This window comes from Cetorhinus maximus, chromosome 19 (assembly GCF_964194155.1).
Source record: "Cetorhinus maximus chromosome 19, sCetMax3.hap1.1, whole genome shotgun sequence".
In the NCBI taxonomy this organism is placed as follows: Eukaryota; Metazoa; Chordata; class Chondrichthyes; order Lamniformes; family Cetorhinidae; genus Cetorhinus; species Cetorhinus maximus.
In genome coordinates, this window is record NC_135897.1 from 5,206,824 (window position 1) to 5,222,785 (window position 15,962).

Genomic DNA, 15,962 nt, shown 5'->3' on the forward strand with positions numbered 1-15,962 from the left:
GAAGTTCAGCCCTGTGGATGAACGGAGGGAGTTGGAAGTACAAGTGCATAGGACATAAAGATAACCTCTGATCAATAAAGACTTTTTCTTAAAATAGCTAAAGAAACTTCTTTACAAAGAGGATTGTGAAACTGTGGAATTTACTTCCTGGATAATTGTTGAGGCAGAAAATATATAATGAAACGTCAGATTGCTAGATTGACAAAAAATGGATAAAATATATGGGAACAGTGTGAATAAATTTGATTAGGGCCATTTAGATGTGTGGAAGGTAAATTCTAACATGGGCTGATTGAACCGAATAGCTTGTGTCTGCCTTTTAACTTCTAGAAATTTCTGTGTATTTATTTGCTGCAGCTTACCTGTTAATTTAAATATATTCAGTAGATTACAGCCTGTACCATGGTCTGATAAAAAGGTTATTCTACAACCTCCTGAAGTCTAAATAACAGAGTTTTCTGTTCAATCTTTTTACTGACTACATTCCCTGATATTGGCATGTCATGACTCGCTGGGGATAGTGCACTGTAATATCAAGCCCCACTGTTCCCTGAGCCGCAACAAATGTGAAAAGTTACATCAAACCACCAGATTGACCCAATTCTACTTAACTGTTTAATTTAGATTAACAGACTATGAGCACCAGGTTTGTAAATTTAATAAGTAAATAACTGTTTAGTGAACAAATTGTCTTTAACCAGTGGCAAAAGAAATATGAACTGCTAATTTCTAATTCTATAACCTAAACTCTACCCCTTACTAAATCCCTATATACACACATACAAGACACATAAGACACAAAAAAAATGGATTGTAAGAGTGGGATAAAACAGTTCAATAGCACCAATTCCGGAGTACAGGAGTCGATGGATTGATTTTGATCAATGCCTTCCAAATTCCTTTCAGCTCTTGTTGATGACACGAGGTGGTCTTCCAGCACCATCTGTATTCAGTTCACTGGCTGAGCACTTGCCTTTCAATGACTCTTAACAGTGAGTTTCCCCTTTGCCTCTTGACAGGGGTTTTCAGAGAGAGAGCAGGTTATAGAGATACGAGAAGAAAAAGCCAGCTAACTATTATTGTGGACTTACTGGAATCTTACACACACGGAGGAAAGAGGTTTTAGGTCTTGTTCCGTTCAGGCTAGGAGCTATTCAGCTGCACTGCCCTCACACAAAACTTGGCCAGGAGCCAATTAAAACGTTGTTGCCAGGCAGCCCTCTTGGTCCAGAACTCCTTTCTGGCACTATCTGTCTCTCATGGCACACTCTGTTCCAGGACTGCAACATTGTATATATCTCTCATCCTGTTCCAGTGAACATGTCTTTCAAACTGCAGCCATTGTAATTTTAATCCACAGCCCAACAGAAAATAAAAAGATCTGTTCTTTACAACAGTCCAAAAGAAATAAAAAGATATGTTCCTTACAGGCTGTAAATTTGTTCTTGGGGAGCAAGGGCTTATTTAAAGAATGTTCTTTGTTGCTGAGCACAAGGTAAAAGCCTAAAAAACAAATACCAGGTATGGATAGAGTCGGGCTACGCTCTGACAGCCCCCGAGGTCAACCAGCTTCTTGCTAATACAGTTGAACCTCTCACACGGAGAAGAAATTATGCCTGTGTGAAATGCCTTGGACATTTTTTATATTAAAGGAGAGTTAGGATACAAGTGGAATGAGTTTTTATGGGAGAGTTAGGGCACAAACTTGGTGATTTTCAGTGTAGAGTTAGGGTACAACCTGAGTGAACTTCAAAGAGAGAGTTATAGTACACCATGCCTACATCTTGATGGGAAGGTTAGGCTATTACAGAGGTCAGCTTTAATGGGAGAGTTAGAGTATTAGTGAATAATCTTTGGGAGATTTAGGGTATGAGAGTTGAGCTCTAGGAGGTTTAGTGTAGAAGTGGAATGAGTTTTGATGGTACAGTTGAGAGTGTTAGAGCGATGCGCCTTGATGGTATAGTCGATGTTTATGAGAAACGAACTTTTGTGATGGAGTTAAGGTATCAGAGAAATACGTTTTGTAATGTCCTATAAGGACGAGTTTTGATGGGAGAGTTAGGATACGAGAGGGATTTGCTTTGATGGGAGAATTTCTGTTATTAAAGAGATGGTCTTCAATGTGTTTGTGAGATTCATCACAGCAACACAGAAACAGGATTAGGTCATTTAATACCTGGAGCCTGCTCTGCCATTTAATGAGGCCATGGCTGACCTGTAACCTAACTCCATATACTCCTCATATCCCTTAGAATAACAAAAATCTATGAAACTCAGATTTGAAATTAATAATTGATTTAGCATAAAATGTTATTTGTGGAAAATAGTTCTAAACTTCTATACCCATTGGGATTTTATTTTATTCATTCATGGGATATGAGCATCACTGCCAAGGCCAGCACTTGTTGCCCACACCTAATTACCCTTGAAAAGCTGCTTTCTTGAACTGCTGCAGCCCATGTGGTGTAGGTACACCCACAGTGCTGTTAATGAGTTCCATGTTTTTGATCCAGCAATAGTGAAGGGATGGCAATATAGTTCTAAGTCAGGATGGTGTGTGGCTTATAGAGTAACTTGCAGGTGATGGTGTTCCCATGTGTCTGCTGCCCTTGTCCGCCTGGTTGATAGAGGTTGTGGGTTTGGAAGGTGCTTTTGAAGGAGTCTTGGCGAGTTACTGCAGTGCATCTTGTAGATGCTGCACACTGCTGCAACTGTGCGCCAGTGGTGGAGGGAATGAATGTTTAAGGTTGTGGATGGGATGCTGATCAAGTGGGCTGCTTTGTCCTCAATCATACCAAGCTTCTTAAGTGTTGTTAAAGCTGCACTCATCCAGACAAGAAGTGTTTCCTAATTTCACTCCCGAAAGGCCTGGCTTTAATTTTTTGACTAAGCCCCCCAGTCCTAGAATCCCTAACCAGTGGAAATAGTTTTTCTCCAACTACCCTAACTGTTCTTCTTACTATCTTTTTAAAAAAATGATAAAAATCACAACTTAAGCTTCTAAATTTCAGTAAAAACAACTCTCGTTAGTGCAATCTTCCCTCATAACCCTTGGGGGCCATGTATCATTTTGATAAATCTACACCCTTCAAGGTCAATATATCCTTTCTAAGGTGTGGTTCCCAGATCTGCTGTCAGTATTCTAGGTATGGTTTAACTAGGGCTTTGTATATTTGTAGCATGAATTCCATCTCCTTGTATTCTGGTCCTTTAGATAGAAAGGGCAACACTCCATTATCCTTTTTGAATGTCTTCTGCACTTGTCCATGACATTTTAATGATCTATGTTTGTGGACCCCCAAGTCTCTTTGAAACTCCACTGTTTCTCGCTTTTCACCATTCAGAAAGTACTCTGCTCCATCCTTTTTAGGTCCAAAATAGATGACCTTTTATTTGCCAACATTGAAATCCATTTGCCATAGTTTTGCCCATTAGCTTAATCTATTAACCTCTCTTTGTAATGTTATGCTTCTATCTACGCTGCTTACAATGGCACCAAAGGTCTGCTCTCAGATATTTCAAAAACAATTGTTATTGTGTTTTAGGTGAACCAGTGGTGGAACAGCCTTACTGAGGGGCAGAGGACCATCACAGGTTTGTGTTAAATGCAATGGATGCTCATGGGAAAGCTGAGAGAAAATGGTGAAGAATACTGAGGATGTAGTTTTCAATCTCAGGACAACCGTCCACCTCTGCCATCTCAGCTATGATCTTCGAACTTGCTTCCAGGATTTTACTTGTTCTGCATACATCTTATAAAAGGACTATTTTGAGATTTTATTACAGTTGCTTTAGATACCCAGTCATTCTTAATGATATCCCCTTAAGTTAAAGATTTGGATGAGTGGTATTGAAAGTGCCTTCAAATGCTCCAAAAAGATGTTCCCATCTGAAAGTGCAGAGGTTAAAATTCTGCTGACCCTTTTTTTTAAAACAGTAGTGGTAAATGTTCCCCCTTTTCACTGCAACAATCAATCCATTATGCTGCTGTTACGTTCCAATTGTAATGTTTGGTCCCACACCTCTGCCTTTTCCCTGTAACCCTGCAAACTTTTTCTCCCTTCAGATAATTATCCAATTCCATTTTGAAAGCCATGATTGAACCTGCCTCCACTATGCTCTGAGGCAGTGCATTCCAGATTCTAACCACTTCCTGTGTAAAAAAGGTTTTTCCTCATATCACCTTTGGTTCTTTCACCTTAAATTTGTGTCCTTTAGTTCTCAACCCTTCTGCCCGTCAGAACAGTTTCTCTCTATCTACTTTGGCTAGACCCCTCATTGATTTTGAACATCTCATGATCTATCAACTTCTCACCCTGGGATTGCAGAAGTCCATTCAAACTACCGGTTTCCTCTCTGCTCATATTGAGCATCCACAGTTCTCCTGCTGTTGGACTGTTTGCTTCTTAATCTTCCCAGATCTTGTTCTATATCTCCCCATTCTTAACTCTGTGCCTTGACTCCACTCACCAACATGGACCTGCCTTAGATCTGCTCCCAACTGCCGCAAGCTTGTTTCTGTTTTCCTCAGTAATGGGCCCCCTTTTCTTCTTCCCAGACACCAGGCTGCTCTCTCCCTGGGCAAGGGCCTCCCTTGGTTATCTTTTCAGGCCTGACCCTTCCTCAGCCTACATATTTACAAGTATGTTGTTTTTGCAGTTAACACCAGTGTGGTCAGATCCCTGTGGATGAAGGCTTGGAGAGTCCAGAGAACCTGTGGCACATTTGAGGGTGGTAGAATGGGAATCTCTGGGTGTGAGGTTTGGAGCTCTGCTTGTTAAAATTAGAAACTCTTGTGCACCTTAAGGCCTTCTGCATCAAGAGTCATTTAAAAATAAGTTATTTAAAGAATTTGTTTTACTTGATATTTTTAATACAAATTAAGACTCTAGCCATTGGATGCAAGCTGTAAATTGTAGGAAGTCAGCCTGTGCTCTCAAATCCAGTCCTGGATATTTTTTTCTTGCTTCATTTTCTATCAGTTTTCACTCATCTTTCCCTACTCTCATGAAGGCATCCCTTCTGAATGGGCTACCCTCTGTTACCTGGCTGGAGTGGTCATTCATACTATCTCAGCCTAGTGCATTAGCTTGCAGGGTATAGCCTCATTGCCAATCCCAATTCTGCTCTCACCTAACATCTGAACCTGTGGACTTTCAAGCAGGCTTAGTGGGATAAAGATCTAGAATGGGAAGATAAAAGCAAAAAACTGCGGATGCTGGAAATCCAAAACAAAAACAGAAATACCTGGAAAAACTCAGCAGGTCCGACAGCATCTGCGGAGAGGAACACAGTTAACGTTTCGAGTCCGTATGACTCCTCAGCAGAAGACTCTGTTGAAGAGTCATACGGACTCGAAACTTTAACTGTGTTCCTCTCCGCAGATGCTGTCAGACCTGCTGAGTTTTTCCAGGTATTTCTGTTTTTGACCTAGAATGGGAACCCTGGCTGATATTCCTCCCCGCCATTCCCCCCACCTTTGTGGGCTGAGGCCAATTGTAGAACCTCTATCACCATCTCAACTGAGACCAGATAACTCAGTACTCATTACAGGTGGCCCCCGAGTCTTTCCTGCTCTCTATGTCTCAGCTACCTATACCTTCCATCCAGAAATCCTATTGAAATCCTGCTTTAAAAAAAAGGTTGTGTGCAGAACCTGTAGGTTATTTCTGAAGTGGACCCACTGTTAAATTTGCATGTAGCAAACAGCAAAAGATCAATGAGCAGTTAATAACAGATAATGCTGGAAACACACACCAGGTTAGTCACCATTTGTGTATAGGCAGATGCAATGTTTCAGGTGTAGACCCTTCCTGAGAACTGAAAAATATTCAAATGTACTTATTGTTGTAGCTCATTTATCAATCAGGCCTGTATTGATTGTACTCACTCGCGGAGTTGTCCATTAATAGCCCCTGTCTGGATTGCACTCCCTGATGTGTCTATCCATTGATCACTCTGCAATCCATTCTACTCCTTGTTGTCAGTCTGTAAATTGATCGCTCCAGCATTGATTTAACTCTCTGCTGTAGCTTAACCTCTTGCTGACAGCTGTGGATCCGTCCACTGAAGCCATCAATTGAGCTCATTGCTGTGGATTTATCCATTGATCACCCCTCCAGCATCAATTTGTGTGTGTTTTTATATGTTTAAATTTGTAATGTTTCTCCTGGAAATAGGGTTATCATTGATGGACAGTGCCGTGCACAATGTCACTGAACCATTACCACCTTGCTCCAACGCTGCCACTTCCTCTTTGGCAGGTGTATTTGGCAGAAGGTGATGCCTGGAGTTCAGTATGGCTGTACAAACAGGCATCAATCTCAAGTTCTGAATCTCAGCCCAATTTTTCACCTTTGCCGCTCAAATAACAGCAGAAAACAGGCACTAACCCAGAGGAAAACCCTATTTTCTTTTCTTCTAATGTTAACAGACCTGCTGTTATTTCAGTATTTGGTGTTTATACTTTGGAGCACACTGATTCGCTCTTGCAACATGTCAAAGCAGTGTTGTGAAAGTTTGAGGATTGAGTCCTAAGCTCTCAAAACATTCCTGGTTCACAGTAGCTGCCTCACATATTGTGAAGTTGTTAAAACCTGAACCATACCCCTTCCTCTCAACCCACGCAACTCGGAAGTCGCTTTACTGATTTACTGTACTCAGCAATTAAATAGTTTCAGTCGCTTAAATGATTCTGTTCTTTTGCAGGGATTATAGCAGCCAATGCTTTAGTGTTCTGTTTGTGGAGAGTTCCTTCAATGCAGCGGACCATGGTGAAATACTTCACCTCTAATCCCGCTTCCAGTAAGTGTGACAAATATTCAGGATTTATAGCTTATGCCCGTCAGGATTTACAGCCATTCTCAATGTGCTTTCCAAGCTTTCTTCTGGAATTCTTTGCATGCTCGGAGCTTAAGCTTTGTAACTTTTAAAAGACCACTTTCTGTCAAGCACTTTTATATGTTATCTAAATATATGTGCTGAAAATTTGAATATGAAGGCAGGTTAGACCATTGAATCCAGCCCTGACTGAAACAACCATAATCTTTTGTTGCTGCCCCTGTGGGTTCTATACGAAATACTTTTGAAACAATTTTAACCAATTTGCTGGTGAGGGTGAAGCCACAATTTTGGCATTCTGACTTAATTAACCATGAATGGTAACGGATCCAAGAGTTTTGAAGGGTCAATGTAGTGGGAGCCTCACTCTTTATATAATCCATGCTGTACCTGTCTGGGAGTGTTTGATAGTACAGTGCGGAAGGGGGGTTCACTCTGTACCTTTGTCTGGGAGTGTTTGATAGTACAGTGCAGAGGGAGCTTTACTATGTATCTAGCACAGGACTGTTGTGGGAAATGTACAGGCAGCTTTACTCTATCTAACTTCTCCTGATCTGGGGCTGGGATCGTTTGCACTGTAGAGGGAGCTATAGTATGCATCTGGTTCATGCTGTAACTGACCTGAAGTATTTGATGTAATCCAAACTGTGGCTGACCTAGGAGCCCTTAATACTGGTTTTGGGTACTGAAGGCCTTTGAATATCTGTTATGCACATTTGCATTTAAGGAAGTACTCAAATTAAGTTGCAGGGCTGTGTGGTTGCTACAATTTACTGCATTTCTTTTGCCAAATTGAGGGTCCCTGAATTAATTTTAGGTTCACTGATTTTTCTTTCCATTTTGTTACACTTCAAACAATTATTCTGCATTTTCATATCAGCAACCAGGAAGAAAGTGAATAATGATGTCTGCCTCGGACGAGATCCTTGCTGGAGTCTGGGGAGAAAATGGAGGGGCACTCATTTGTTGCAAATTGTCAGATCTGCTCAGGGCTATGACACTGGCCTGAAATTTGCTGTTTCAGTGGTTTGTACAAAGAGTGAGGCATGTGGATCAAAAGTAGTGTAGTATTTTTAAACACATATCCTTTAAGGAAAATATATTTTTTATTTGAGATTCTCAGTTGCTCATGACTGGTTTGCTACTCAGGCACTTATACTGGGACTGTTAGCTTCACTTCATGTTTCAGTCAGGCTATGCTCAGTTTGCATTATCAGGGTAAATGTTGAGTATGCTTATGCTGTAGTTATAGTGTACATGAAATTTGATACTAAAGTTACAGTGTACCTGTGACTGTACCCAAGCATTGAAGGTACAGACCTGGATTTTTCAGAATGAGGTGAATGAATGGCGTTAATCATTCACTACCCCTACAACAGCTCACAGACGTTCTGTTGGGCTTTTGTGTGACAACGTAAGATAATTAGAGAGACATTTCAGTGCATTGCCCTTTATAGCGGATCAAGGACCTGTGTGAACACGGCAACCGGTCGTATTGAACAATCTTTACAGTGAAACACACAATCTACACCAGGAAGCATAAGCTAGAATATTTAATTTGGTGTAAAATCATCTACACAGAACAAAGAGGATGGGATTAAGAAAGAAATAAGAGACAGAAAAAAATGTTAAAAATTAAATTTTTAAAAGATCGCAAACAATAGTTAAAATCTGAAGGAATGATGGTCCACAGTTGTAAAATGCATTTTCAGTTTCAAAGAAATTGTTTGATAATTAAACTGAAACTTAATTTACACTTGAATGGACAAACCCTAACTCATCCTGGCATGTTTAGTACTTGGAGTGTGAGGACCACATCTTCACACCTTTCATGTGTTTTCAAGCCAAGTATCTTGGTGAGGTACCAGTATAGCAAAGGTTGTGAAGGAGCAGGGCAAATTGGACCAAAGCTTTCAGATTTCAGTGTTTAACTGCACATGTGCAGACCCTTGAAGTTGGTGCCTGATTTACTCCATAATAATGGTGGGTGCTCATAGGCTCATCATCATTTTTAACCACAAAATCCAGACATAGTTTTAATACATCCTAATGCTAAAGCTATAATGTAACTGTACACTTGATGCTGAAATTATAATATACATGGTTCCTGTCAGTAGTAATTGTGCAGTAAGTATTGGAACATAATTTTATTGCTCTCTATACCTTTGACCTGAGGAAGTATAATTGCAGTTATTTTCATCTCCAGTCCCTGACTAGTGCTTTGTGCTACTGGTCTAACATTAGTAATGTCATGACACTCAGTTGCCTCCTCAGATGGGAAATCTCCTCCATGGAGAACACCAATATAACCCTGAATCACATTGTGTTGTTGGCGTTGCATTCTGTTTGGTCACAGTTTTTGGGACTGTTTCAGGTTGGGCTGTCTTGTTATACAAGAAAGCTTTGTAACTCATGGGCAGTTTTTCTTTTTGTTTAAGAAACACTGTGCTTGCCCATGGTCCTGTCGACTTTCAGCCACTACTCATTCTTTCACATGGCAGCAAACATGTATGTGCTGTGGAGTTTCTCCTCCAGCATAGTGTCGCTTCTTGGGCAGGAGCAGTTTATGGCTGTCTACCTATCAGCAGGTAACATACTTCTGTACTACAACTTCTATTCAGAGCTGGATTTTAATGAATTTCTCTTTATTATGATATGTACAATTGTACAATTTGTTTGTGTAACTAAGACGTTCATTTTGATACCCCGGCCAAGAATTAAGCAGATTAGGAGGCAGTACAAACAAGCCTTTGTTTCAACAAAGATTATAGGAAGGAGGAAAATATGTACCACTGGTGTATTTAGATCTTGGGGATGCAAGTGGGAAAAAACAGAGTGGCAAAGACAATATAGAAAGAGACACAAGACTAGCAGTGAAAGAAGGAATGGCTATTGCATTTTTTGGTATTCTGTCCAGGAGTGAGAGATGATGGCACTTCCATAGAGTTGACAGCAAGATTCAATTCTTGGAGGAACTTTATAGAATTGTTTTATAGAATATTAACAATAAAAAAGTGTTTAGCGCTTTGGTAAAGCCAACCTCTCACAGGCTACAGTGAGACATTTGAGGTTGGAGGAGACAGTGAGTACCAGAGTATCAAAAGATTAGGAAGAACTAGAAGTGGAACTGTCATGGTTAAAAGAAGGGGCAGATGGAAAAGAAAATACAATGCCTGAAAAATATCCTGAGTTAACGGGGTGGGGGCGGGTGGTGGACTGGGGGGGAAAGAACTAGGAGTAATCATCAACTATAATAGAGCTGAGGCATATGAGAGGAAACTCCAGAGCCCTCAACATAACTTTATGAAAGAACATATAATAGCATGCTGTTTAGATGTGCATGGTGGCAAATTATGAAAAGGGATTTGAAGATATCCAAAGTCAAGATATTTGGATTAATGACCACATTTTCAAGAAGAGGTGTACCAAGGGTAGGTTATGGGATAGATAGATTTTCACTTGAAACATAATAGTGCAAGAATAACATTTTAAGGTGCACATCTTGAGGATAATGGAAAAGGTACAATTGGGATCAGAAGCCTTATTGGTATCTAGAAAGTGGATGATTTGACATAAAGGACAAATATAAGACTTGATGTCAACCATCACAGTATAGCAGAATGGAGTAGGTTCTGTCGAGATTAGTGAGTCAGATAGGGGAAGGATAGGTTCTGCAATCTTCTCTATAGCCAGCAGAACATTGTTAACTTATTGGAACAGAAAGAAAGATCAGAAGAGTGAACACAGCTGTTAGCTAGGGAAAAGTATCAACAGTGCTCTTGGTGGCTGATTCACAGTGACAAAACACGTCTTAACGTAGATTGTGATTTGTTGCAGAATGCTCTGCAAACAGTAGATAGAAGACAGTGACCAGAGAGCCCAGTGATGAGGGGACAGAATGTATAAGCTAATAGTGGAGGTCAGGGAAGATATAACAGTGTTTGAGTTAGCGGTGGAGGGAAGGGGGGCAGACACACTATATGGTGACATTTGGGTTGTCCTTTCGACCATCACTCCTTTTCTCAAGGACACTGAGATTGATTGTTGAATTACTATTTCTACCCTGCCTAAGATTGAGTAGCTTAGTAAAATAGAGCAGTGAAGTTGGGACCTCGCTCATCTCTATAGTTCAGCTCCATATTATTTATTTACCACATAAGCATAAGAATATAGAATTATATTTTTGTACGATGGTTTAATTCATTCAAACGTTTCTAGTAGCATCCTAAGCCCTGATATTTTTCTCTGACCAATTTATTCCTGCATTTTTTTAAACCACTATCTCTGTTTATTAGCTGGTGATGATGTTTATTGCTTTTTGCCTCTTGTGATTTTCTAGGTGTTATTTCCACATTTGCCAGTTATGTCTATAAAACTGCCACTGGCCGCTTAGGAGCATCACTTGGAGCTGTAAGTGACCTGATAATTTTGGCAAGCTTTAAATTGTTTTTAAAAAGTTTTGTCTTGGTGTAATATAGTGGAAAAGCCCTGGGTGCTATAACTGTGCCACAATATTCTGTAGTAAACAGTTTGTAATAATACAATTCCCTGTATTGAAAAGTTATTCGTGTGAAATATTGAAAACCTCAAGGCTGAAACAGTGCATAGACCCATCTAGTCCACCTTCCTTCTGTCTTAACAGTAATAATCAACAATGTGTCTCACTAAAAGAGACTTGTACAATAAGATCACGAAGAAATCTAAGCCAGCTTTTCCTGCAACCTTTCTTGGTAAACTATTCCAAAGCACCCCTGCCCTCAGTGAATTAGTGCTTTTTTCATGTCCTGCTTATTTGTACTGCTTGTTCTTCTATCCTATATTAAACTAAATAACCCTGACACATCTTCCACTTAATAACTTTGTTACTTCAGTCTTGTTTCCCAACCTGCTCAGCGCACTACTGCTTTTTTAAGTCATGATCCTTTCTCTTAGTGTGTGCCACCTCCTGAAATCTGCCTCCCGAACTTTTGACAGTTTAATGTTCCTGTTACTCTTTGCTTTTCCTTACGGTGAACCTGATGACCTTAAGATCACTGTTGCTCAACTGTTCCTCCACCCTGCAATTGCTTTTTGAATCACATAGAGGGATTCACATTCCGATTCACATTCCTTTCAGCTGGGCAACTTGAACTCTGCCCTGTGCAAAAGTTTAAATTCAGAGTTCTCTGTGACTTGCTGAATCAGCGTTCCCAGAGCTTGTGTTAGAAACTATGGGAAAGCATTGAGCACGAACCCAGTATACATTCACCTGTTAGCGTATGGCATCAACAAACACTCGGGGTCATTTTCATCACGCTACCTGCTGAAAATTTTGCCATGCAAATATTGACAATATGGATCAGATCTTTGATATTTTGTCATCTACTGTTTTTTATCCTCCCTCCAGTCTGGTGCAATAATGGCTGTGCTTGCTGCAGTCTGCTCCAAAATGCCTGAAGCAAAACTGGCCATCATCCTGCTGCCCATGTTCACCTTCACAGCCAGCAACGTAAGTTGGTTGGTTGCACTGCCTAGGTGTGGTGCAATTTTATTTACTGTCTGGAAAAGTGAGTTTTATCTATCTAGTTATTGTTCACATCCTATCACCTAGGAAATAGGAGAATAATGGGATTGATGCATGCACAGATATATCTCAGTTATTCGTTCTTGGGATGCGACTGACACTGGCAAGTCAGCAATTATTGCCTGATAGCATTTGGAGTGAAACCTAGGCTAAACCAGGTGGGAATGGTGTAGGTACCAACGACATCGGTAGAACTAGGAAAGAGGTTCTGCATAAGGAATATGAGGAGTAGGCACTAAATTTAAAAACATGTATATAAATATAAATAAATGTGTGCGATCTAATAGCCACTACAGAGACATGGTTGCAGGATGACATAGATTGGGACCTGAATATTGAAGGGTGCATGAAGGGTGCATGACATTTAAGAAGGACAGGAATCTATTAGTGGTGGAGGGGTGACTTGGTTAATTAATGATAATATTAGCACAATAGAGAGGGATGACCTAAGTTCAGGAAACCAGCATGCAGAAGCAGTTTGGGTAGAGATGAGGAATGATAAAGGCAAGAAGTCACTTGTGGGAGTGGTGTACAGGCCCCCTAACAGTAACCATATGGTAGGATGGGTTATAACAGAAGAAATAATGGGAGCTTGTCAGAAAGGTACAGCAATAATCATGGGGATTTTAACCTACATATAGACTGGAAACATCAGATGGGCAAAGATATCTTAGATGAGGAATTCATAGAATGTTTTCAGGATCATTTCTTAGAACAGCATGTTCTGGAGCAGAGAGCAGGCTATACTCATCCTGGTATTGAGCAACGAGATAGGATTAATTAATGACTTCATAGTGAAGGCACCCCGAGGTAGCAATGATCATAATATGATTGAATTTTACATTCAGTTTGAGGGAGAGAAGAGTGGGTCTAAGACTAATATTTTAAGCTTAAATAAGGGCAGTTATAAGGGCGAACTAAACAGTAATTAAACAGAGCGAGCTAAAGTGAACTGGCAAATTAGGTTAAGGGATAAGGTCAATAGAGATGCAGCGGCAGACATTTAAGGGGCTATTTCAGAATGCACAGAATAGATACATTCCAATGGGGAAGAAAAATTCCAAGGGGAGGACCCGCCATCCATAATTACCTAAAAAAGTTAAAGCCAGTATCAAGCTTAAAGAGAAAGCATATAATTGCGTGAAGATGGGTGGCAGGTCAGAATAGTGGACAAAATATTTTTAAAAAGGAAAGAATGACTAAAAGATTGATAAGGAAGGAAAATTAGAGTATGAAAGAAAGCTAGCTAGAAATGTAAAGACATAATAAGAGTTTCTATAAATATTTTTAAAAGAAGAGTTAACAAAGTGAGCATTGGTCCTATAGAAAGTAAGCCTGGAGAGCTAATAATGGAAAATAAGATAGATGAATTGAACAGGTATTTTGCATCGGCCTTCACTATAGAGATACAAGTAACATCTCAATAACTCAGGAAATGGAAAAGAGAGAGGAACTCAAGAAAATTACAGTCGCCAGGGTAGTGGTACTGAGCCAATTGTTGGAGCTGTGGGCTGACAAGTACCCAGGTCCTGATTGACTTCATCCTAGGGTCTTAAAAGAAGTGGCTAATAAGACAGTTGATGCGTTGGTTTTAATTTTTCAAAATTCCCTGGATTCGAGGAAGGTTCCCTTAGGTTGGGAAGTAGCGAATGTAATCCTTTATTCAAAAAGGGAGGGAGGCAGAAAGCAGGAAACCACTGGCCAGTTAGCTTAACATCTGTCATAGGAAAAATGTTAGAAGCTATTATTAAAGACATTATATCAGGGCAGTTGGAAAAATTCAAGATATTAGGCACAGTAAACATGGTTTTAAGAGAGAGAAATCATGTTTAACCAATTTATTTGTGTTCTTTGAAGAAGTGGCATATACTATGGATAAAGAGGAATCACTGGATGTACTGTGCTTAGATTTCCAGAAGGCATTTGATTAGGTGCCACATCAAAGGTCATTACGAAAAATAAAAGCTCATGGTGTAGGGGGTAACATATTGGCATGGATAAAAGATTGGTTAGCTAACAGGAAACAGAGGGTGGGCATAAATGGGTCTTTTTCCAGTTGGTAACGAGTGATGTGCCACAGGGATCAGTGCTGGGGCCTCAACTTTTTACAATTTATATAAATGACTTGAAGGTATAGTTGCTAAATTTGCTGATGTCACAAAGATAGGTAGTAAAGTAAGATATGAAGAAGACATACGGAGACTACAAGGGGATATAGGATGGTTAAGTGAGTGGGCAAAGATTTGGCAAATGGAGAATAATGTGGGAAAATGTGAAATTGTTCATTTTGGCAGGAAAAATAAAAAAGCATATTATCTAAATGGTAAGCGATTGCAGATCTCTGAGATGCAGAGGGACCTAGGTGTCCTAGTGCATGAATCCCAAAAGGGATTAGTATGCATATACAGCAAGTAATTAGGAAAGCTAATAGAATGTTATCGTTTATTGTGAGGTGAGTTGAATACACAGGTTGGCAGGTTATGCTTCAGTTGTACAGAGCACTGGTGAGACCACATTTGGAGTATTGTGTACAGTACTGGTCTCCTTATTTAAGGAAAGATGTAAATGCATTGGAAGCAGTTCAGAGAAGGTTTACGAGACTAATACCTGGAATGGGTGGATTGTTTTATGAGGAAAGGTTGGGCAGGCTAGGCTTGTGATCACTGGCGTTTAGAAGAGTAAGAGGCGATTTGATTGAAACATATAGGATCCTGAGGGGACTTGACAGGGTGGATGTGGAGAGGATGTTTCCTCTTGTGGAAGAACCTAAAACTAGCGGGTCACAGTTTAATAATAAGGGGTTGCCCATTTATGACAAGATGAGGAGCAATGTTTTCTCTCAGAGGGTTGTGTGTCTTTGGAACCCTTCCTCAAAAGGCAGTGGAAGCAGAATCTTTGAATATTTTGAAGGCAGAGGCAGATAGATTCTTGATGAGAAAAGAGGTGAAAAGTTTTGGGGGAGCTAGGAATGTGGGTGGGTGAATGATGGTTATCAGGGTTAGGTGGGAATGTGGAGTTGAGGTTACAGTCAGATCAGCCATGATCTTATTGAATGGCGTAGCAGCCATTCCTGCTTCTAATTCATATGTTCCCTTCCCTGAAGTGCATTGGTGAAGCAATGAAGTATTTACAATAATCTCAGATTTCATGGTCATTTTCCAGATGTGTTAAATTCAGTTTCTCAACTTCAGGTGGAGGGATTGAAACTCATGGCCTCTGGGTTGCTAGTCAAATACCTACCATACCTTCTAGGCTGCTGTATGATAGAAATATTCATACTGTATATCTTTACAGTATCTATACTTTTTTGGATGCAAGTAAAATGAGTAGGAATGCATATTAGTCATGTGGAACAGTCATGGGAGCTATTTAAAGTAGAACAGCTTTCAGCGGGACTTGCTATGCCTAGCTGTGCACTGTCTCAAAACTGTTTGGTGGTATTTAAAAAAGAAAATTATGTACATATTGGAAAACAACACACATTTGATCTCATACTTAATCACTAATGCCTGAACCTTAAGACATAATACTTCTCACAATGTCTCATCCTAAATATATA

At 40.0% G+C, this 15,962-nt stretch overlaps 1 protein-coding gene across 2 annotated transcripts in view; it reads left to right on the forward strand.

The window, feature by feature from the left end:
* parlb (presenilin associated, rhomboid-like b) overlaps window positions 1-15,962 on the forward strand; it is a 42,219-nt gene that overhangs the window by 20,576 nt on the left and 5,681 nt on the right. Inside the window, exons 3-7 of one of the 2 annotated variants that reach the window (XM_078563418.1) lie at window positions 3,546-3,594; window positions 6,709-6,804; window positions 9,279-9,428; window positions 11,180-11,250; window positions 12,227-12,328. In XM_078563418.1, the coding sequence (XP_078419544.1) occupies window positions 6,759-6,804; window positions 9,279-9,428; window positions 11,180-11,250; window positions 12,227-12,328 (369 nt within the window). In that variant the 5' untranslated portion in view covers window positions 3,546-3,594; window positions 6,709-6,758. The remainder of the gene's footprint in view (window positions 1-3,545; window positions 3,595-6,708; window positions 6,805-9,278; window positions 9,429-11,179; window positions 11,251-12,226; window positions 12,329-15,962) is intronic. The other variant, XM_078563417.1, reaches the window with a different exon arrangement.